At 44.9% G+C, this 23,918-nt stretch overlaps 1 protein-coding gene across 2 annotated transcripts in view; it reads left to right on the top strand.

Annotated features, from left to right (window-relative positions):
• LOC115119318 (bone morphogenetic protein receptor type-1B-like) overlaps nucleotides 1-23,918 on the top strand; it is a 177,020-nt gene that overhangs the window by 127,858 nt on the left and 25,244 nt on the right. For both annotated transcript variants that reach the window (XM_065007475.1, XM_065007476.1), the window contains one exon: nucleotides 10,170-10,449. In XM_065007475.1, coding sequence (XP_064863547.1) covers nucleotides 10,362-10,449 — 88 coding nt within the window. In that variant the 5' untranslated portion in view covers nucleotides 10,170-10,361. The remainder of the gene's footprint in view (nucleotides 1-10,169; nucleotides 10,450-23,918) is intronic.

A 23,918-nucleotide genomic window follows, 5' to 3' on the forward strand; every position in this document is an offset into this window, starting at 1 on the left:
TGACATTTTAGAGGTCATTCGAGAGAGCTGAGTTACATTTGACCTGAGATCATTTGCCGTCTCAACATGCTTTTTAAAATTTAGAGCACTTGTGGTGGGATCAGTAAAAAGGACCCACTTCCTGTGTGTGACATATTTGTTCAGTTGAGTCACAAATGCCACTAGACTAGGCTGGTTGACAGCTCGTTCTGAAGAATGTCCTGAGTCAGTGTTTGCTACGACTGGAATCTCACTACTGTCAGCCTAACGTGAAATAACTTCCCCTTTCCATCTTCCACTGTTCTCTTGCTTTTCACCTCCTTTCTTCCTTCCCTCTGTCTTGGAGCAACCAACACATTCAACACATTCAAGACCATGGTGCTTGCCTACGGAGCTGTGAGGGGAACGGCACCTCAGTACCTCCAGGCTCTGATCAGGCCCTACACCCAAACAAGGGCACTGCGTTCATCCACCTCTGGCCTGCTCGGCCTGCTCGCCTCCCTACCACTGAGGAAGTACAGTTCCCGCGCAGCCCAGTCAAAACTGTTCGCTGCTCTGGCCCCCCAATGGTGGAACAAACTCCCTCACGACGCCAGGACAGCGGAGTCAATCACCACCTTCCGGAGACACCTGAAACCCCACCTCTTTCAGGAATACCTAGGATAGGATAAAGTAATCCTTCTCACCCCCCCCCCCTTAAAAGATTTAGATGCACTATTGTAAAGTGGCTGTTCCACTGGATGTCTTAAGGTGAACGCACCAATTTGTAAGTCGCTCTGGATAAGAGCGTCTGCTAAATGACTTAAATGTAAATGTAAATTCCTCCTGAACAAATGGGCCAATAAACAAATGGAAACCAAACGATGGAATAATATGTTATTCTTCCACGTACAATTTATAACACTTCAGACTCTTACTTTACAACAATGTCAATGTAAAAATGTACCATATCACTGTTTTTCAATAGAGAGAACGTTTACACCGGCTTTCTATGTTTTCTGTAGACGTGTCTATCAACCAATTAGGGATATGTAAGAAACACAGTCAACTAAAATTGTGTGTCTGTGTAGTAAAAGTGCCCTGAGACGTAGACATGTCCTAATTCACAGTAGTCTGGGCCATGCCGGATGGGCTTTACAGCTGCAGATAGGATGGCCCTCTTACACCACTGTCTACAGAAGCCCTTTAAGAGCGTGACTCACTGTAGCGGCTCGTCCAGCCTCTTCCCCTGGGCAGCAGAGGAAATCTGTCTCGTCACCCAATAGACTGTACGGTTCATGTTTTATAAATGCTGCTACCAAACTGTAATTATTCCAGCTATTGTTTTAGCTACAGAGAAATTTCACAGATTAATACAAAGAAACACACCAATTTCTTCCTCCCAGTCCCCAGGCTCTTTCTTTATGGTTGGGCTGTAACCCATTCCATACCAATGTAGGACCAATAACTCAATTAGCAGTTACAACATAGTCTAATACCGGGGTTTACCTTGTGCCTTCTTGCATTGTTGAGAAGTGTCTGAAGTAACGTTCTACATCCTCTACCTTTGAGTAGGTTTTATGAATGCTTATTCAGATGTGAAATGTTGGCCTTGTTTGTTTTCTCAGTGTTTATAATGGAAACATTCAGTAATGTAAGCTCTGTGTAGGGAACTTGCCTGGCCCAGATCTGTGTGTGTGTGTGTGTGTGTGTGTGTGTGTGTGTGTGTGTGTGTGTGTGTGTGTGTGCGTGCGCGTGCGCGCAGGTGAGATGTTTACGAGCATCACCAACCAACGTCATGACATTTATACAGCCCAGTGTAGGACTGCAGGCATTCAGCTCACAGGAAGTGTGTGGGCCCGGGCCCTTGTCTGTCAGTCAGTCAACACCCACTGCACCTTAGACTTAATTATAACTTTTGTCTCTGCATGGGTTTTATTATGCAATAAACTGACACATAGATACACATTGTACTACTTTAATCTAGAACAGATCATCTTCAAATATTTTAGTTTGAATCATATATCAATCAAATCAAATTTTATTTGCCACATGCGCCAAATACAACAGGTGTTGACAGGTGTAGACCTTACAGTGAAATGCTTATTTACAAGCCCTTATCCAACATTGCAGTTTTAAGAAAACATAAGTGTTAAGAAAGTATTTACTAAATAAACTGAAGTAAACAATTAATAATTATTTTTTTTAAATAGATAAATAACAAATAATTAAAGAGCAACAATAAAATATACAGTGTGTACCGGTACAGAGTCACTGTGCGGGGGAACAGGTTAGTCACAGTAATTGAGGGAATATGTACATGTAGGTTCACTCAATCACTGTAATTATTGACTTGCGTTGTGAATATTTGCATGCAGGTGTCTTTTCTAAATGATACATGACGGTTTACATTTCCTTCCCAAAAGCAGTTTAGTGAATTGTATTTAGGGCTGTCCCCAACTGAAAAAATATTGGTCGTTTTCTGTTCTTTAACCAATTGATTGGTTGAAATGTTCAAACATATTTTTTCCATATATAGACACATCCTATTTGTTTAAATCAAATCAACTATACACAGTGAGCTTGTCTCATACTGTCACGGGATACTAGGAGTGGTGGGTTGGAATCAGGCGCAGAGAGCAGGGTTCAGTACATTTTGATTTATTCTCCGGCCAAACATGGTCACGCCAACATATAGGGCGCATAGAACACAGGACCAAACACAGGACCAAACAGTCCGGAGAAACAAACACCAAACACAGGACACCAAACACCAAACACAGGACCAAACAGTCCGGAGAAACATACACCAAACACAGGACACCAAACACCAAACACAGGACCAAACAGTCCGGAGAACACACACATGAAAAACCACAATCCAACAGAGTAACAAAAACAATCCCGCACAAAACAAGGGCGGGACAACCTACTACATATAGGGAAGCTAATTAAACTAAAATACACACAGGTGAAACTAATAAGACAAAACCAACAGACAAACGAAAAAGGGATCGGTAGCGGCTAGTAGGACGGTGACGACGACCGCCGAGCACCGCCCGAACAGGCAGGGGAGCCAACTTCGGCGGAAGTCGTGACACATACTTTAATCGCAGTGTTCTATTAAATAATGAATATATCATAATTCAAATGACTAGAGGGAGTCCGACCGGCAATTGATTTGATTGTGTTAAAACAATGACAGTGAGTGACTGTGTGACTAGCACCCGTTGTCTTTCTCCTCCCTGCTGCAGCGACCACCTCATAACATCAACAGTGTTTATAGTGTTGTCTCTCTCTCCTCCCTGCTGCAGCGACCATCTCATAACATCAACAGTGTTTATAGTGTTGTCTTTCTCTCCTCCCTGCTGCAGCGACCACCTCATAACATCAACAGTGTTTATAGTGTTGTCTTTCTCTCTCCTCCCTGCTGCAGCGACCACCTCATAACATCAACAGTGTTTATAGTGTTGTCTCTCTCTCCTCCCTGCTGCAGCGACCACCTCATAACATCAACAGTGTTTATAGTGTTGTCTTTCTCTCTCCTCCCTGCTGCAGCGACCACCTCATAACATCAACAGTGTTTATAGTGTTGTCTCTCTCTCCTCCCTGCTGCAGCGACCACCTCATAACATCAACAGTGTTTATAGTGTTGTCTTTCTCTCCTCCCTGCTGCAGCGACCACCTCATAACATCAACAGTGTTTATAGTGTTGTCTCTCTCTCCTCCCTGCTGCAGCGACCACCTCATAACATCAACAGTGTTTATAGTGTTGTCTCTCTCTCCTCCCTGCTGCAGCGACCACCTCATAACATCAACAGTGTTTATAGTGTTGTCTTTCTCTCCTCCCTGCTGCAGCGACCACCTCATAACATCAATAGTGTTTATAGTGTTGTCTCTCTCTCCTCCCTGCTGCAGCGACCACCTCATAACATCAACAGTGTTTATAGTGTTGTCTTTCTCTCCTCCCTGCTGCTGTGACCACCTCATAACATCAACAGTGTTTATAGTGTTGTCTTTCTCTCCTCCCTGCTGCAGCGACCACCTCATAACATCAACAGTGTTTATAGTGTTGTCTTTCTCTCTCCTCCCTGCTGCAGCGACCACCTCATAACATCAACAGTGTTTATAGTGTTGTCTTTCTCTCCTCCCTGCTGCTGTGACCACCTCATAACATCAACAGTGTTTATAGTGTTGTCTTTCTCTCCTCCCTGCTGCAGCGACCACCTCATAACATCAACAGTGTGTATAGTGTTGTCTCTCTCTCCTCCCTGCTGCAGCGACCACCTCATAACATCAACAGTGTTTATAGTGTTGTCTCTCTCTCCTCCCTGCTGCAGCGACCACCTCATAACATCAACAGGGTTTATAGTGTTGTCTTTCTCTCCTCCCTGCTGCAGCGACCACCTCATAACATCAACAGTGTTTATAGTGTTGTCTCTCTCTCCTCCCTGCTGCAGCGACCACCTCATAACATCAACAGTGTTTATAGTGTTGTCTTTCTCTCCTCCCTGCTGCAGCGACCACCTCATAACATCAACAGTGTTTATAGTGTTGTCTTTCTCTCCTCCCTGCTGCAGCGACCACCTCATAACATCAACAGTGTTTATCGCTCTGTCCATGTTGCTGAAGCCGCAACATAATTATAGCCATTTCTGATTGAAAAGTTATCTTTCCCGAAATCCCTCATTTGTTTAGGAAAAACAGTCCCTATACCCTCAACTCTTGCTCTCTTTACATGACACATGTATGCATCGCATGCACGTGACCAATAGGGCCTATCCTATAGCATATCATAATCACATCACAAAATTGGTTATACCAAACTCTGAACACCGTAACACATGTGACAGAAAATGGATAGAGGATGTGACAAATAAACACAAAATGGGGGAATGTTTACTGGTTGCTCAGAAGGTAAAGGGAAGTCAGATGTATTTTTGAATTTAACCTTTATTTAACTAGGCAAGTCAGTTAAGAACAAATTCTTATTTACAATGTTGGCTTAGGAACAGTGTGTTAACTGCCTTGTTCAGGAGCAGAACGACAGATTTTTACCTTGTCAGCACGAGGATTCAATCTAGCAACCTTTCGGTTACTGGCCCAACGCTATAACCACTAGGCTACCTGCCACCCCGGTGTGTGGAATAAATTTGACTAGTTGTGGAAAATATTGGAGATCAAGAAAAATAAGGTAAGGAGCCAGCGCTGCGTGTATATTATGTCCCTAACATGTGCCATTAGCTTACAATATAATTTCTCTGACCGTTTGGAACAATGTAAACTATGTACAATGTAAAATAAATGATAAGCGTACCAGAGAGTCTGTTGTAACGCCTTTATTACAGCAAATTCTAAAACCAGTCGCATTCATTCATGAATGCAAATTCCAAAATGGAAAGGTTTATATATTGCTTTACGCTAATTATTCAAGGGTTGCTTTGTTATTTTATTTTAAAACTAAAATGCTTGAATGACTCGTATAATGAATGATTGTAGCTTATAGATGTATTGAAATATAGGCCTAAGTAAGGACGACAGCTCAATGGTGGTTATACAAGGCGGCCATATTAAGCCTACTAATGATAATGGCATGACTTATTAATATAATAATGATGACCATAACAATAATAACAATAATAACAATAAGGAGGTCAAGAAAAAGAATGGTTATTATAAATGTAACTTTCAGACAATTTGGAACCGTGTAAACAACACTAAATCAATTATAAATAATACCAGAGAGGCTGTTCTCAAACATTTTTTAAAGTAAAGCCTTTATTAAAAACAGCCGAATGTGTAAAGTTGTTTATCCAACATGTTGTGGTTGGTGCTCACAAACACTCAAACAAACACTGAAACAGGCAACAGAAGCAGGATCTGTCTTATTTCTGTAGATATACAGTATATGGATGATTTATAAAGCCAGGCACATTTAATAGTTAGGCTGTTGATTATAGACCTAATTAAGTTGTGGTTTCCTCTCCTCACTTTTCTTAGCCAATGAAGGCAATGGCTGTTTTCTCATCTTCTAACTCCGCTGCTGCCTCCACAGCTCTGTTCCCTACACCAATATCCTGGTTAACTCAGCAGCGCACTGTTTCAGAACCATGGAGAGTAACTGTTATCCATCACGTGAGAAAGCGCATCTGTTATAAAATAATCATATTTTTATTAGTGTTGCACCATTGTTCCTACGTAATATAACCATATACAATTTCAGTAGCACATGTCTTAGAGTGATTTTTTGGGGGGGCTGCCGCTGGCCTAAAGCAATGTTGGTCGACTAACAGCCTATCAACCAAACAATCGATCAGTCGACTAAATGGCCCCAATTGCATTTGAAGTTGGTGGCATTCAGTTTTATTTTCAGAAATGACAATTGTAAAAACTGTTCTGTCCTTCTGTATACTAAGACCTTGTTTCTCGTTCCCTTTGTGTTCTCAACTCAATTGTGTTTTTATTTCAGAACTGCTGAATACAGAATCTCAGAATTAAGGCCAGCTATCATTATCTTGTGGAATGGGTTTGCGGAGGAGTCTTATCCATTATCATCTGCAGAAATATAAGTGCTTTCCGCAGCTCCCTCACAGAGAGAGAGAGCCTTGCTGTGACAGTCTTTTACTGTCCTTCAAGTTTGATTTTTCTTTCTACTCACTCTTTCTTTTGGACTTCAAAGCTTGAATCGGAGTATAATCTCTGTGCAGTGCCATTGTGTGGCTCTTGCATATTCATAAGGTTCTTTCTTCTCTCTCTGGATGAGACTCTGCAGGAGAGGAGAGCTGTGGACTGGAGAGAAGGAGGGGGGGTCCCATTTAAATGGGAGATCATTTATATATGGGATCCACATAATGATTTAGAGAGTGCTGTGTCATACACTTACGATGCTGCTTCTGAAACTGCTATCGTGTCAAACTGCCAAAGCAGGTGGATACGTTTTTATTTAAAAAACATTTTAACAGCATTGGTTATTATCCCACAAACTTGGCTCTATAGAAAAACCAGGAGCCTGGTGGGAGATGGGAGCTGGGTGTATTTAACAAGATCTCAGTGTTCTTCATGTAAAATGAGGATGATGAGCGCTCCACAAAAGGAGGTACGTCTCACTGTCTGGCCTTGGGATAAACATGATGTCGCAGTCCTCTCCATCCCTGCACCCTGATTGGGCTCCCTGCTCCAGGCAGCTGTGTTGCCACGGTAATAAACTGTGAAAATTCAGCCCTAGATTGTGTGACAGCAGCAAGTTTAACCACTGAGCTGCCGATAGTCCCCCGATTTTTCTGAGGCCTCAGGCAAATCCCCCCCCCCCCATTTCTCACGGAGCCCGGGGTCAGTGTGGCCGTCGGCGGAACATTGCTCATGACACGCATTCCTTCGCTGGCCCATTGTAATTTAATCATCTGGGCTGTTGTCACGGCCTTTTGTTGCCATGGCTTAGTGGTGAGGTTATTCTTCACCATTTCTCTTGCAGTATGACAAAAGGTGTTTTGTCTCAAAGTTTTCCTTTTTGAATTTTGAGAAGTTGGGCATATTTTCATGCCACATTACTGCTAATGTTTTTTTACAACTGTTCTCAAAGGTCATATTTGTGGGTGGTAGTGATAACCAACGATGACACCAAGTACCAGCCAAATGAGTCAAGCTGTTGTATACAGGTGCTTTGCATGTCCAAGCAAATACTCCTGTTTCACTGATCAGGGTTTAGTTGGAGAGCAACAGCTAATAACAGTGTGGTTGCATGAAGCTGTCAAGGTGCTGACAGATTGTTTTTCTTAAGAAACCTAACCAACAGATGGCTGGCTATATGGAACAAGACTTGAAAAGTGGATCTGCGGTTTGGAGCTCAGCAGAGGAATCAAAGCAATAGTGAAAGCGGTCAGGATAGAAAGGGTTAATTTAACATCTCAAAACACCAGCCAGCCCACCAGCCCGCCGCTACTTCCAAAACTCCTTTATCTGCCCGACCAGACCCCCACTAACCACCCCCACCTGCTGCGCCCCTTACCCCCCAAACCCCCTCACATCTCCCTGGTTCTTCGCGGCTGCTTGATCAGGGCAGGGGGACTCCACGCTGGGCGTTTGATGCAGCTCAGAGGGGGTGTGTGAGGTGCGCTGACCCGTTCACATCCCTCCTCATGCACTCGTGCTCCAGGAAAGGCAGACTTATCACATTTAATCCAGAGCGCGGCGCAAATCAGGAGTGACAGATAGACATACAGCCTTGCAGGGAAAGAGTTCCAGACTACAGCCCTTGTCTACTGACCCCCTGTCCTGTCCCCTATCCTGAATGGGAAAGAAGCCTCTTATCCAGGCTGGGTGAGAAGCCCCCTATCCAGGCTGGGAGAGAAGCCCCCTATCCAGGCTGGGAGTGAATCCCCCTATCCAGGCTGGGAGAGAAGCACCCTATCCTGGCTGGGAGAGAAGCCCCTATCCTGGCTGGGAGAGAAGCCCCCTATCCTGGCTGGGAGAGAAGCCTCCTATCCTGGCTGGGAGAGAAGCCCCCTATCCTGGCTGGGAGAGAAGCCCCTATCCTGGCTGGGAGAGAAGCCTCCTATCCTGGCTGGGAGAGAAGCCCCCTATCCTGGCTGGGAGAGAAGCCCCCTATCCTGGCTGGGAGAGAAGCCCCTATCCTGGCTGGGAGAGAAGCCCCTATCCTGGCTGGGAGAGAAGCCCCCTATCCTGGCTGGGAGAGAAGCCCCCTATCCTGGCTGGAGAGAAGCCCCTATCCTGGCTGGGAGAGAAGCCCCTATCCTGGCTGGGAGAGAAGCCCCTATCCTGGCTGGGAGAGAAGCCCCTATCCTGGCTGGGAGAGAAGCCCCCTATCCTGGCTGGGAGAGAAGCCCCTATCCTGGCTGGGAGAGAAGCCCCTATCCTGGCTGGGAGAGAAGCCCCTATCCTGGCTGGGAGAGAAGCCCCCTATCCTGGCTGGGAGAGAAGCCCCTATCCTGGCTGGGAGAGAAGCCCCTATCCTGGCTGGGAGAGAAGCCCCCTATCCTGGCTGGGAGAGAAGCCCCTATCCTGGCTGGGAGAGAAGTGGATTCAAGCTGCTGTTCACGGAGGTCCTTATGGAGACATAACAGGTGTAGGAGAAGATCAGCCCATTTGGTTGTTTTTCCTCTAACCACATTCTTCACTGCCATCAGGACAATATGGCAGCTGTTATTGTCTTTATTTGGCCACCTACCGCTCACCCCACCATTTGGACCACAGATTTTTTTTTATCTCTCGTTGTTAAACACACCCTCCACAAAATCACGGCATAGAATGACACCGTATGTTATTTGGCCCTGTTACACCTTCACACCACAGCGAACTGTTTTGAGGGGCACTCTAGCAAACTTGATATAATCTTGGTAATAGTTAGGCTAATCCTTTTAAGGTTATAACCCACAGAAAGTATTGTGCTGCCTGGTGGAATTTGGTCCAATTGGGAGGCAGTGTGTGTGTGTGTGTGTGTGTGTGTGTGTGTGTGTGTGTGTGTGTGTGTGTGTGTGTGTGTGTGTATATATATATATATATATATATATATAAGTGGATTGGTGAGAGAGGGGGGTGTGTTGCTAGCTGGAGGTGTGGGTGATAATCACATGACCTGTGAAGAGCTTTTGTCAATGTGTACGCGCGTGTGTGTCAGGCTGTGTGTGTTTGCTTCACACTTTGCCTACTGCTCTGTAACTGGTCTGAGATGAGCTGTCACACACAGGAGCTTCTCTCCTGGTCCCCAGAGATATTCTGAGATACATCGGCACTTCTTTCACTGGAAGAAGTAACAAAAACACATTGCCTTGAATCTATGAGAAACATTCTTACTTTCCCTCTCATCCTCCATGCTTTCAGCCTCTCTGTGTCTCTGTCTTCAGAGGACAAACTGGTTTTATATATGCCCTTTCACAGACCCCATTCAACCCAACTTTAGCTCCACTACTCCCCTTGCTGCCCTCTTTTGCCCCTCTGCCAAAGTCCTACTTTTTGAACGTGAGTGTATGTGTGCCAGTGGGTATTTATGTGTGTGTGTTTGCATGTGTGTTTGCGTCTGTGTGTGTGTGTGTGTGTGTGGTGGGGTCCAGGGAGGCTTAGCTGTACCTCTGTTGTTCTCCCCACGAGGTGTTCAGAGAAAAGGCTGGTCAAACAACGCTGTGACAGAGAGCAACTGAGTAACTCCCTCCTCCTCCTCCTCCTCTCCTCTCTCTCTCTCTTCCTCTCTCTCCCAGGCTGTCAGTGCATAGCGCTGGAGGCTGCAGGGTGGCAGTGTGTTGTGAGGAGTTCCTGAGATCGCAGAAGAGACAGAGGGGGACTGGCACTCACTCACGTAGAGTCACACACACATCCTCTCTGCGTAGTGGCGAGCTGTGTTGCCAGCTAGTGTCTCAGGGATTGTGCGTGCGGTGGTACAGAACAGTAGGATGGTGGCTGTGTGGTTGCCGTGGGGATGGGCCTGGAGGACTGTACTGCTGGTGACTGGACTGGCTTCACTGAGACCCGGGACTGATGGTGAGTAGCCCAATACAGGACTATCTACTCCATCGCTGTTACTGCAGGACTGTCTGTCTGTCTGTCTGTCTGTCTGTCTGTCTGTCTGTCTGTCTGTCTGTCTGTCTGTCTGTCTGTCTGTCTGTCTGTCTGTCTGTCTGTCTGTCTGTCTGTCTGTCTGTCTGTCTGTCTGTCTGTCTGTCTGTCTGTCTGTCTGTCTGTGCTAACTTATAACAAACTTCAGCATGGTCTATATTCTTTTGTTTTTGGTACTTAACTGATTGTCTGATTGGTGGTTATATAGTTTGATTCCTGACATATTGAATGCAAGTCTATTAATCTAGTTGGGTTATTAATAACTTGTCCTCTTTCTGTGATGTTCCCTAACCTAGTGGTAGAGTACTGCAGTGTTAGACACTCTTTCTGTGATGTTCCCTAACCTAGTGGTAGAGTACTGCAGTGTTAGACACTCTTTCTGTGATGTTCCCTAACCTAGTGGTAGAGTACTGCAGTGTTAGACACTCTTTCTGTGATGTTCCCTAACCTAGTGGTAGAGTACTGCAGTGTTAGACACTCTTTCTGTGATGTTCCCTAACCTAGTGGTAGAGTACTGCAGTGTTAGAGTACTGCAGTGTTGAGACACTCTTTCTGTGATGTTCCCTAACCTAGTGGTAGAGTACTGCAGTGTTAGACACTCTTTCTGTGATGTTCCCTAACCTAGTGGTAGAGTACTGCAGTGTTAGACACTCTTTCTGTGATGTTCCCTAACCTAGTGGTAGAGTACTGCAGTGTTAGACACTCTTTCTGTGATGTTCCCTAACCTAGTGGTAGAGTACTGCAGTGTTAGACACTCTTTCTGTGATGTTCCCTAACCTAGTGGTAGAGTACTGCAGTGTTAGACACTCTTTCTGTGATGTTCCCTAACCTAGTGGTAGAGTACTGCAGTGTTAGACACTCTTTCTGTGATGTTCCCTAACCTAGTGGTAGAGTACTGCAGTGTTAGACACTCTTTCTGTGATGTTCCCTAACCTAGTGGTAGAGTACTGCAGTGTTAGACACTCTTTCTGTGATGTTCCCTAACCTAGTGGTAGAGTACTGCAGTGTTAGACACTCTTTCTGTGATGTTCCCTAACCTAGTGGTAGAGTACTGCAGTGTTAGACACTCTTTCTGTGATGTTCCCTAACCTAGTGGTAGAGTACTGCAGTGTTAGACACTTTGATTTACTGAGCGAAGGCATTTTTTCACAAACTGCAGGCAGGTTTGCTTTGTGTATTGTTGGGGTGAGGAGGTGCACAGACTCATTGGGAGGTTGGCTGTGGGTCTATTTTTTGCCCAGCGGTATTTATGAAGGGGCAAATATATTATGATCTCCACCGGGTCTAGCATGTGAGCATTAGCAGTCATCTGCCCCCCCCAAGTTTTGAATTGCTTTAAGATGGACAGCCAGTTGTCATTTTCAATGAATGCCACTGAAAGCTTTGTGATGGACTGCAGGGGATCCACGGCTGGAGGCTCGGCTGGGGAAGATTACGCTCTTTGTCATCGCTCCTGTTTCAAAGGCTATCAACTTGGAGAAAGATATTGATTATGTGGAGTTAATCATGGATATTTGCATTTGTTTGTACAGAGCAACAAGTGTCAATCATTTTGAGCAAACCTAGTTTACATATGCATAAGCTTCTGTTATACTATAGCTGGTGTCTTTTGAATGGGAAGGTTTTGTATTATTTAGTCTATTAAACTTCTGTTTTCTTCCTGTATACGGTATGGTGTGGTGTGGTGTATAGTGTGGTGTATAGTGTGTGGTATGGTGTATGGTGTGGTATGGTGTATGGTGTGGTGTATAGTGTGTGGTATGGTGTATGGTGTGGTATGGTGTATGGTGTGGTGTATGGTGTGGTGTGCTGTTGGACTTTGAGACAGTCGTCACACATTTGTTAAGAACACAGTTGGGTGTCAAGCTTTATAACCAAAAGGTACACATGCAGTGTGTTCAGGAAAGTATTCAGACCCCTTGACTTATTTCACATTTTGTTGTATTACAGCCTTATTCTAAAATGGAAGCACCTTTGGCAGCGATTACAGCCTTGAGTCTTCTTGGGTATGACGCTACAAGCTTGGCAGCGCTTGAGAGGATCTGCAGAGAAGAATGGGAGAAACTCCCCAAATACAGGTGTGCCAAGCATGTACCGTCATACCCAAGAAGACCCGAGGCTGTAATCGCTGCCAATAATGCTTCACCAAAGTACTGAGTAAAGGGTCTGAATACTTATGTAAATGTTATATTTCCGTTGTACATTTTTAATACATTAGCAAAAATGTCTAAAAAAAAGTTTTTGCTTTGCCATTATGGGGTATTATGTTTAGATTGATGAGGGGGGGGGGGCATTTTAATAAATTTTAGAATAATGCTGTAATGTAACAAAATGTGGGATTAGTGAAGGGGTCTGAATACTTTACGAATGCACTGTACACACACACACACACACACACACACACACACACACACACACACACACACACATAAAATAGGTGTGATGGTCAAGTTTCATTGAGTTTGTTTTTGAAATGATTGCCTGTAAGAAGGGGTTAATTAATCACTGTCTGTAAAACCTCTGTCCATCTCTGTTTACTGAAGAAGGGGTTAATTAATCTCTGTCTGTAAAACCTCTGCCCCTCTCTGTTTACTGAAGAAGGGGTTAATTAATCACTGTCTGTAAAACCTCTGCCCCTCTCTGTTTACTGAAGAAGGGGTTAATTAATCTCTGTCTGTAAAACCTCTGTCCCTCTCTGTTTACTGAAGAAGGGGTTAATTAATCTCTGTCTGTAAAACCTCTGTCCCTCTGTTTACTGAAGAAGGGGTTAATTAATCACTGTCTGTAAAACCTCTGCCCCTCTCTGTTTACTGAAGAAGGGGTTAATGAATCACTGTCTGTAAAACCTCTGCCCCTCTCTGTTTACTGAAGAAGGGGTTAATTAATCTTCTGTCTGTAAAACCTCTGCTCCTCTCTGTTTACTGAAGAAGGGGTTAATTAATCTTCTGTCTGTAAAACCTCTGTCCCTCTCTGTTTACTGAAGAAGGGGTTAATTAATCTCTGTCTGTAAAACCTCTGCCCCTCTCTGTTTACTGAAGAAGGGGTTAACCTCTGCCCCTCTCTGTTTACTGAAGAAGGGGTCATTAATCTCTGTCTGTAAAACCTCTGCCCCTCTCTGTTTACTGAAGAAGGGGTTAATTAATCACTGTCTGTAAAACCTCTGCCCCTCTCTGTTTACTGAAGAAGGGGTTAATTAATCTCTGTCTGTAAAACCTCTGCCCCTCTCTGTTTACTGAAGAAGGGGTTAATGAATCTCTGTCTGTAAAACCTCTGCCCCTCTCTGTTTACTGAAGAAGGGGTTAATGAATCTCTGTCTGTAAAACCTCTGCCCCTCTCTGTTTACTGAAGAAGGGGTTAATGAATCACTGTCTGTAAAACCTCTGCCCCTCTCTGTTTACTGAAGAAGGGGTTAATTAATCTTTGTCTGTAAAACCTCTGTCCCTCTCTGTTTACTGAAGAAGGGGTTAATTAATCTCTGTCTGTAAAACCTCTGTCCCTCTGTTTACTGAAGAAGGGGTTAATTAATCACTGTCTGTAAAACCTCTGCCCCTCTCTGTTTACTGAAGAAGGGGTTAATTAATCACTGTCTGTAAAACCTCTGCCCCTCTCTGTTTACTGAAGAAGGGGTTAATTAATCTCTGTCTGTAAAACCTCTGTCCCTCTGTTTACTGAAGAAGGGGTTAATGAATCACTGTCTGTAAAACCTCTGCCCCTCTCTGTTTACTGAAGAAGGGGTTAATTAATCACTGTCTGTAAAACCTCTGCCCCTCTCTGTTTACTGAAGAAGGGGTTAATTAATCTCTGTCTGTAAAACCTCTGTCCCTCTGTTTACTGAAGAAGGGGTTAATGAATCACTGTCTGTAAAACCTCTGCCCCTCTCTGTTTACTGAAGAAGGGGTTAATTAATCTTTGTCTGTAAAACCTCTGTCCCTCTCTGTTTACTGAAGAAGGGGTTAATTAATCTTCTGTCTGTAAAACCTCTGCCCCTCTCTGTTTACTGAAGAAGGGGTTAATTAATCTCTGTCTGTAAAACCTCTGTCCCTCTCTGTTTACTGAAGAAGGGGTTAATTAATCTCTGTCTGTAAAACCTCTGCCCCTCTCTGTTTACTGAAGAAGGGGTTAATTAATCTTCTGTCTGTAAAACCTCTGCCCCTCTCTGTTTACTGAAGAAGGGGTTAATTAATCTTCTGTCTGTAAAACCTCTGTCCCTCTCTGTTTACTGAAGAAGGGGTTAATTAATCACTGTCTGTAAAATCTCTGCCCCTCTCTGTTTACTGAAGAAGGGGTTAATGAATCTCTGTCTGTAAAACCTCTGCCCCTCTCTGTTTACTGAAGAAGGGGTTAATTAATCTTCTGTCTGTAAAACCTCTGCCCCTCTCTGTTTACTGAAGAAGGGGTTAATTAATCTCTGTCTGTAAAACCTCTGTCCCTCTCTGTTTACTGAAGAAGGGGTTAATTAATCTCTGTCTGTAAAACCTCTGCCCCTCTCTGTTTACTGAAGAAGGGGTTAATTAATATCTGTCTGTAAAACCTCTGCCCCTCTCTGTTTACTGAAGAAGGGGTTAATTAATATCTGTCTGTAAAACCTCTGCCCCTCTCTGTTTACTGAAGAAGGGGTTAATTAATCTTCTGTCTGTAAAACCTCTGCCCCTCTCTGTTTACTGAAGAAGGGGTTAATTAATCTCTGTCTGTAAAACCTCTGTCCCTCTCTGTTTACTGAAGAAGGGGTTAATTAATCTCTGTCTGTAAAACCTCTGTCCCTCTGTTTACTGAAGAAGGGGTTAATTAATCACTGTCTGTAAAACCTCTGCCCCTCTCTGTTTACTGAAGAAGGGGTTAATGAATCACTGTCTGTAAAACCTCTGCCCCTCTCTGTTTACTGAAGAAGGGGTTAATTAATCTTCTGTCTGTAAAACCTCTGCTCCTCTCTGTTTACTGAAGAAGGGGTTAATTAATCTTCTGTCTGTAAAACCTCTGTCCCTCTCTGTTTACTGAAGAAGGGGTTAATTAATCTCTGTCTGTAAAACCTCTGCCCCTCTCTGTTTACTGAAGAAGGGGTTAATTAATCTCTGTCTGTAAAACCTCTGCCCCTCTCTGTTTACTGAAGAAGGGGTTAATTAATCACTGTCTGTAAAACCTCTGCCCCTCTCTGTTTACTGAAGAAGGGGTTAATTAATCTCTGTCTGTAAAACCTCTGCCCCTCTCTGTTTACTGAAGAAGGGGTTAATGAATCTCTGTCTGTAAAACCTCTGCCCCTCTCTGTTTACTGAAGAAGGGGTTAATGAATCTCTGTCTGTAAAACCTCTGCCCCTCTCTGTTTACTGAAGAAGGGGTTAATGAATCACTGTCTGTAAAACCTCTGCCCCTCTCTGTTTACTGAAGAAGGGGTTAATTAATCTTTGTCTGTAAAACCTCTGTCCCTCTCTGTTTACTGAAGAAGGGGTTAATTAATCTCTGTCTGTAAAACCTCTGTCCCTCTGTTTACTGAAGAAGGGGTTAATTAATCACTGTCTGTAAAACCTCTGCCCCTCTCTGTTTACTGAAGAAGGGGTTAATTAATCACTGTCTGTAAAACCTCTGCCCCTCTCTGTTTACTGAAGAAGGGGTTAATTAATCTCTGTCTGTAAAACCTCTGTCCCTCTGTTTACTGAAGAAGGGGTTAATGAATCACTGTCTGTAAAACCTCTGCCCCTCTCTGTTTACTGAAGAAGGGGTTAATTAATCACTGTCTGTAAAACCTCTGCCCCTCTCTGTTTACTGAAGAAGGGGTTAATTAATCTCTGTCTGTAAAACCTCTGTCCCTCTGTTTACTGAAGAAGGGGTTAATGAATCACTGTCTGTAAAACCTCTGCCCCTCTCTGTTTACTGAAGAAGGGGTTAATTAATCTTTGTCTGTAAAACCTCTGTCCCTCTCTGTTTACTGAAGAAGGGGTTAATTAATCTTCTGTCTGTAAAACCTCTGCCCCTCTCTGTTTACTGAAGAAGGGGTTAATTAATCTCTGTCTGTAAAACCTCTGTCCCTCTCTGTTTACTGAAGAAGGGGTTAATTAATCTCTGTCTGTAAAACCTCTGCCCCTCTCTGTTTACTGAAGAAGGGGTTAATTAATCTTCTGTCTGTAAAACCTCTGCCCCTCTCTGTTTACTGAAGAAGGGGTTAATTAATCTTCTGTCTGTAAAACCTCTGTCCCTCTCTGTTTACTGAAGAAGGGGTTAATTAATCACTGTCTGTAAAATCTCTGCCCCTCTCTGTTTACTGAAGAAGGGGTTAATGAATCTCTGTCTGTAAAACCTCTGCCCCTCTCTGTTTACTGAAGAAGGGGTTAATTAATCTTCTGTCTGTAAAACCTCTGCCCCTCTCTGTTTACTGAAGAAGGGGTTAATTAATCTCTGTCTGTAAAACCTCTGTCCCTCTCTGTTTACTGAAGAAGGGGTTAATTAATCTCTGTCTGTAAAACCTCTGCCCCTCTCTGTTTACTGAAGAAGGGGTTAATTAATATCTGTCTGTAAAACCTCTGCCCCTCTCTGTTTACTGAAGAAGGGGTTAATTAATATCTGTCTGTAAAACCTCTGCCCCTCTCTGTTTACTGAAGAAGGGGTTAATTAATCACTGTCTGTAAAACCTCTGCCCCTCTCTGTTTACTGAAGAAGGGGTTAATTAATATCTGTCTGTAAAACCTCTGTCCCTCTGTTTACTGAAGAAGGGGTTAATTAATCTCTGTCTGTAAAACCTCTGCCCCTCTCTGTTTACTGAAGAAGGGGTTAATGAATCTCTGTCTGTAAAACCTCTGCCCCTCTCTGTTTACTGAAGAAGGGGTTAATTAATCACTGTCTGTAAAACCTCTGTCCCTCTCTGTTTACTGAAGAAGGGGTTAATTAATCTTCTGTCTGTAAAACCTCTGCCCCTCTCTGTTTACTGAAGAAGGGGTTAATTAATCTCTGTCTGTAAAACCTCTGCCCCTCTCTGTTTACTGAAGAAGGGGTTAATTAATATTCTGTCTGTAAAACCTCTGCCCCTCTCTGTTTACTGAAGAAGGGGTTTATTTATCTTCTGTCTGTAAAACCTCTGTCCCTCTCTGTTTACTGAAGAAGGGGTTAATTAATCTCTGTCTGTAAAACCTCTGTCCCTCTGTTTACTGAAGAAGGGGTTAATTAATCTCTGTCTGTAAAACCTCTGCCCCTCTCTGTTTACTGAAGAAGGGGTTAATTAATCTCTGTCTGTAAAACCTCTGTCCCTCTCTGTTTACTGAAGAAGGGGTTAATGAATCACTGTCTGTAAAACCTCTGTCCCTCTCTGTTTACTGAAGAAGGGGTTAATTAATCTCTGTCTGTAAAACCTCTGTCCCTCTCTGTTTACTGAAGAAGGGGTTAATTAATCTCTGTCTGTAAAACCTCTGTCCCTCTCTGTTTACTGAAGAAGGGGTTAATTAATCTCTGTCTGTAAAACCTCTGCCCCTCTCTGTTTACTGAAGAAGGGGTTAATGAATCTCTGTCTGTAAAACCTCTGCCCCTCTCTGTTTACTGAAGAAGGGGTTAATTAATCTTCTGTCTGTAAAACCTCTGCCCCTCTCTGTTTACTGAAGAAGGGGTTAATTAATCTTCTGTCTGTAAAACCTCTGCCCCTCTCTGTTTACTGAAGAAGGGGTTAATTAATCACTGTCTGTAAAACCTCTGCCCCTCTCTGTTTACTGAAGAAGGGGTTAATTAATCTTCTGTCTGTAAAACCTCTGCCCCTCTCTGTTTACTGAAGAAGGGGTTAATTAATCACTGTCTGTAAAACCTCTGCCCCTCTCTGTTTACTGAAGAAGGGGTTAATTAATCTTCTGTCTGTAAAACCTCTGTCCCTCTCTGTTTACTGAAGAAGGGGTTAATTAATCTCTGTCTGTAAAACCTCTGCCCCTCTCTGTTTACTGAAGAAGGGGTTAATTAATCTCTGTCTGTAAAACCTCTGCCCCTCTCTGTTTACTGAAGAAGGGGTTAATTAATCTCTGTCTGTAAAACCTCTGCCCCTCTCTGTTTACTGAAGAAGGGGTTAATTAATCTTCTGTCTGTAAAACCTCTGCCCCTCTCTGTTTACTGAAGAAGGGGTTAATGAATCTCTGTCTGTAAAACCTCTGCCCCTCTCTGTTTACTGAAGAAGGGGTTAATTAATCACTGTCTGTAAAACCTCTGCCCCTCTCTGTTTACTGAAGAAGGGGTTAATTAATCTTCTGTCTGTAAAACCTCTGCCCCTCTCTGTTTACTGAAGAAGGGGTTAATTAATCACTGTCTGTAAAACCTCTGCCCCTCTCTGTTTACTGAAGAAGGGGTTAATTAATCTTCTGTCTGTAAAACCTCTGCCCCTCTCTGTTTACTGAAGAAGGGGTTAATTAATCTCTGTCTGTAAAACCTCTGCCCCTCTCTGTTTACTGAAGAAGGGGTTAATTAATCTCTGTCTGTAAAACCTCTGCCCCTCTCTGTTTACTGAAGAAGGGGTTAATTAATCTCTGTCTGTAAAACCTCTGCCCCTCTCTGTTTACTGTAACTAGATTTTCCCTCAGATAAAAGATACCTTGTGTGCTCCTTCCAGGTGCTATGTGGCTGCTAATGACCTACACCTAATGTGGTAATTATGGGTAATCAGCCGACCCATTCCATGTTATAGCACTATTATTTTACAGTTATACATCAATGTGGGTCCAGGAGGAGGAATACACTATTTATTGTGCATTGCAGACAGAACATCATATAAACAAGCAGAGAATAATCAAATTTATTGATGGCCTTGAATGGCACATACTGTAAGTCACTAAACACCTTGGAATGTTCCAGGATTGTCTGGCGTAGAGAGAATGGTCCTGCTATGCTTCTGGTTTTGATATGCACTGTGGGCTGATAAAGTGCTGAGACTTGGTGGCTACATTGTTTATAAAGTACCAAGGCTAGGCTTAAAAGCTATCAGCAATGGCTGTAGTGCTCAGTTGGTGGCAGCTTTAACAGTTTGTCTCCAAATACTTGACTGATGATCAGTGTGGGAGACTTCGGTCAATGGAGACATCTACAAAGTATATCACTTGACTTAGGTCACATAGGTCAGGAGTAAGGACAATGGACTATTTCAACCCTCTGTCTGTCTTTCTCTGTCTCTGTCTGATGTAAGGTAATGAAAATAGCAGTCACTCACAGACACACCTTTGTGGAGCGTGTGGGCATCAGTTCTACCATGAAGCACAGAACCCTCTCTCTCTGTCACACACACACAGCGACAGACAGACAGACAGACAGACAGACAGACAGACAGACAGACAGACAGACAGACAGACAGACAGACAGACAGACAGACAGACAGACAGACAGACAGACAGACAGACAGACAGACAGACAGACAGGCAAGCAGGCCGAGCTGGGAGGACAGGAGACCAGCTGCTTCTCGTTTTCCACTCATGTTTAAAGCTCAGCCTACCAACCCAAACTGCTGTTTTAGTGGACGCAGTGAATGAAGACTTGTGTCTGGTCAGTCAGAGAGACAGACTGTCTGTCTGTCCCAGTCCGTTCTCTCTCTTCTAGCCCTCCTTCTCAGCCATCTACCCTTAACCCAGTTCTCTCTCAGCCCTCTCCCCCTCAGCCCTCTCTCTCAGGCCTCTCCCCCTCAGCTATCTCCCCCTCAGCCCTCTCTCTCAGCCCTCTCCCCCTTAGCCATCTCCCCCTCAGCCCTCTCTCCCTCTGCCCTCAGCCCTCTCCCCCTCAGCCCTCTCTATCAACCCTTTCTCTCTCAAAACCCTCTCCCTCTTAGCCCTCTCTCTCTGCCCTCGACCTCTCTGCCCTCTCTCTCCCAGCCCTCTCTCCCTCAGCCCTCTCCCCCTCAGCCCCTCTCTCTCTCTGCCCTCTACCCCTCAGCCCTCTCTCCCCCAGCCCTCTCTTCCTCAGCCCTCTCCCCCTTAGCCCTCTCTCTCTCTGCCCTCTACCTCTCAGCCCTCTCTCTCCCAGCCCTCTCTCCCCCAGCCCTCTTCCCCTCAGCCCTCTCTCTCTCAGCCCCTCCCCTCAGCCCTCACTCTCCCAGCCCTCTTCCCCTCAGCCCTCTCTCTCCCAGCCCTCTCTCCCTCAGCCCTCTCTCTCTCTGCCCTCTCTCTCCCAGCCCTCTCCCCCTCAGCCCTCTCTCTCCCAGTCCTCTCCCCCCAGCCCTCTCTCTCCCAGCCCTCTCTCTCCCAGCCCTCTCTCCCTCAGCCCTCTCTCTCCCAGCCCTCTCTCCCTCAGCCCTCTCCCCCTCAGCCCTTTTTCTCTCAGCCCCTCCCCCTCAGCCCTCTCTCTCCCAGCCCTCTCCCCCTCAGCCCTCTCTCTCCCAGCCCTCTCTCCCTCAGCCCTCTCCCCCTCAGCCCTCTCTCTCCCAGCCCTCTCTCTGTCAGCCCTCTCTCTCCCAGCCCTCTCTCCCTCAGCCCCCCTCAGCCCTCTCTCTCTCAGCCCCTCCCCCTCAGCCCTCTCTCTCCCAGCCCTCTCCCCCTCAGCACTCTCTCTCCCAGCCCTCTCTACCTCAGCCCTCTCTCTCCCAGCCCTCTCTCCCTCAGCCCTTTCTCTCTCAGCCCCTCCCCTCAGCCCTTTTTCTCTCAGCCCTCTCTCTGCCTTCTTCCCAGTACTGCTGGGACAGATCAGTCATGGTTCTCTAAATTAGCACACATGGGAGGTAACTCATAAATCTTCACACCGTGGTTAATTTGCCACCTGTTATTTAGGCTGATGTAAAGTTCCCAAAGAATAATATTTTCTGAATAGGCCCTACACCTTATAGTGTGGTGTTACAACTTACACAAATGACTATTCTACTACCCATTGAATGTAGGCCTATTTTGTTCTGTAGTAGACAGTATGTGTGACATGGCTGCTGATAGTCCTTGAGTCTTTCCGCCATGCAGGACAGGAGTGAACGCCAGCCAGTGAAAGACCCAGTATGATGCCATTTCAGAATGATATCCATTTCAGAATGATATGCATTTCAGAATGATATTCATTTCAGAATGATATCCATTTCTCCATTTCAGAATGATATCCATTTCAGAATGATATGCATTTCAGAATGATATTCATTTCATAATGATATGCATTTCAGAATGATATTCATTTCAGAATGATATCCATTTCTCCATTTCAGAATGATATCCATTTCAGAATGATATGCATTTCAGAATGATATCCATTTCAGAATGATATGCATTTCAGAATGCTATCCATTTCAGAATGATATGCATTTCAGAATGATATCCATTTCAGAATGATATCCATTTCAGAAAGATATCCATTTCTCCATTTCAGAATGATATCCATTTCAGAATGATATGCATTTCAGAATGATATCCATTTCAGAATGATAGATATCCATTTCAGAATGATATCCATTTCAGAAAGATATCCATTTCTTCATTTCATAATGATATCCATTTCAGAATGATATGCATTTCAGAATGATATCCATTTTAGATAAACATAACATAGGCTGTAACATGTGGAGACGCGGTAAGGCCACAAGCAGTGGAAAATGACTGGCTTTATCATCTACTAGACTCAGCAATGTAAACAAGGTCAGCTCACCCTCTCCCTATCCCAGATCCCACCTTCCGTACTCTACTGCCTGAGAGGATCACACCATGGCAACATGTTGCTCTATCACAAAGTTTCTCTACACTACACAGACATTGCAGTCTCTTGTGAAATAACGTTTCCTACATAGATGTTATTTCAGTGTAATTGCTGTGGCATTATAGGATGGCATTTTCTTTGTGCCTATTCCATTTAGGTAAAGTCAAGTTGTGGGATCAGTATTTGAAAGTAGACCTACTGTAAGTTCAGTGGAGGCTAGAGCAGGGTACAGAAGCCCCGCAGCATCAGAGCTACGGTTCTATGGTCTGAGGCCCAGCAGCATTAGGGCTACGGTTCTATGGTCTGAGGCCCAGCAGCATTAGGGCTACGGTTCTATGGTCTGAGGCCCAGCAGCATTAGGGCTACGGTTCTATGGTCTGAGGCCCAGCAGCATTAGGGCTACGGTTCTATGGTCTGAGGCCCAGCAGCATTAGGGCTACGGTTCTATGGTCTGAGGCCCAGCAGCATTAGGGCCAAGGTTCTATGGTCTGAGGCCCAGCAGCATTAGGGCTACGGTTCTATGGTCTGAGGCCCAGCAGCATTAGGGCTACGGTTCTATGTTCTGAGGCCCAGCAGAATTAGGGTTACGGTTCTATGGTCTGAGGCCCAGCAGCATTAGGGCTACGGTTCTATGGTCTGAGGCCCAGCAGCATTAGGGCCAAGGTTCTATGGTCTGAGGCCCAGCAGCATTTGGGCTACGGTTCTATGGTCTGAGGCCCAGTAGAATTAGGGCTACGGTTCTATGGTCTGAGGCCCAGCAGCATTAGGGCTACGGTTCTATGGTCTGAGGCCCAGCAGAATTAGGGCTACGGTTCTATGGTCTGAGGCCCAGCAGCATTAGGGCTACGGTTCTATGGTCTGAGGCCCAGCAGAATTAGGGCTACGGTTCTATGGTCTGAGGCCCAGCAGCATTAGGGCTACGGTTCTATGGTCTGAGGCCCAGCAGCATCAGGGCTACGGTTCTATGGTCTGAGGCCCAGCAACATTAGGGCTACGGTTCTATGGTCTGAGGCCCAGTAGCATTGGGGCTATGGTTCTATGGTCTGAGGCCCAGCAGCATTAGGACTACGGTTCTATGGTCTGAGGAGCAACAGCATTAGGGCTACGGTTCTATGGTCTGAGGCCCAGCAGCATTAGGGCTACGGTTCTATGGTCTGAGGAGCAACAGCATTAGGGCTACGGTTCTATGGTCTGAGGCCCAGCAGCATTAGGGCTACGGTTCTATGGTCTGAGGCCCAGCAGCATTAGGGCTACGGTTCTATGGTCTGAGGCCCAGCAGCATTAGGGCTACGGTTCTATGGTCTGAGGCCCAGCAGCATTAGGGCTATGGTTCTATGGTCTGAGGAGCAACAGCAGCAGTAGGTCCATCCCAGCCTTCTTCCAGTCAGGATGTGGCTCATGATCCCCAAGCAAAACCTGATCCCAGTACAGATGTTCTGCTGCAGCGATGGGACTGCATGAGACTGGGAACCACAGAGGGCAGTGTGCTGGGGGTGTGTGTAGGGGTGAACGAAGTTTGGCTCTATGGAGGCTTAACACTGCACCTGTGGTTTCAGAGGAAGAATTAGGTGGGGGGTATGTTTGGGTGACTGTAGGGTTCTTGTCTTGATCACTTTCTAGTTTATGTAACGGACACTCTTGAGAGCAGTGGGTTTAGGATAGAGAGAACATGAGGGTTGAGAGTGTGGGACAGAGGAATAGAATGTGTGAGATCGAGAGAGAGAAAAAGGAAGGAAAGAACCATTGATGAAAGACATGCAGCCACGTTGGTTGGCATTACTAGCTATCCC

The sequence above is a fragment of the Oncorhynchus nerka genome, linkage group LG22 (genome assembly GCF_034236695.1).
Source record: "Oncorhynchus nerka isolate Pitt River linkage group LG22, Oner_Uvic_2.0, whole genome shotgun sequence".
Taxonomy (NCBI): Eukaryota; Metazoa; Chordata; class Actinopteri; order Salmoniformes; family Salmonidae; genus Oncorhynchus; species Oncorhynchus nerka.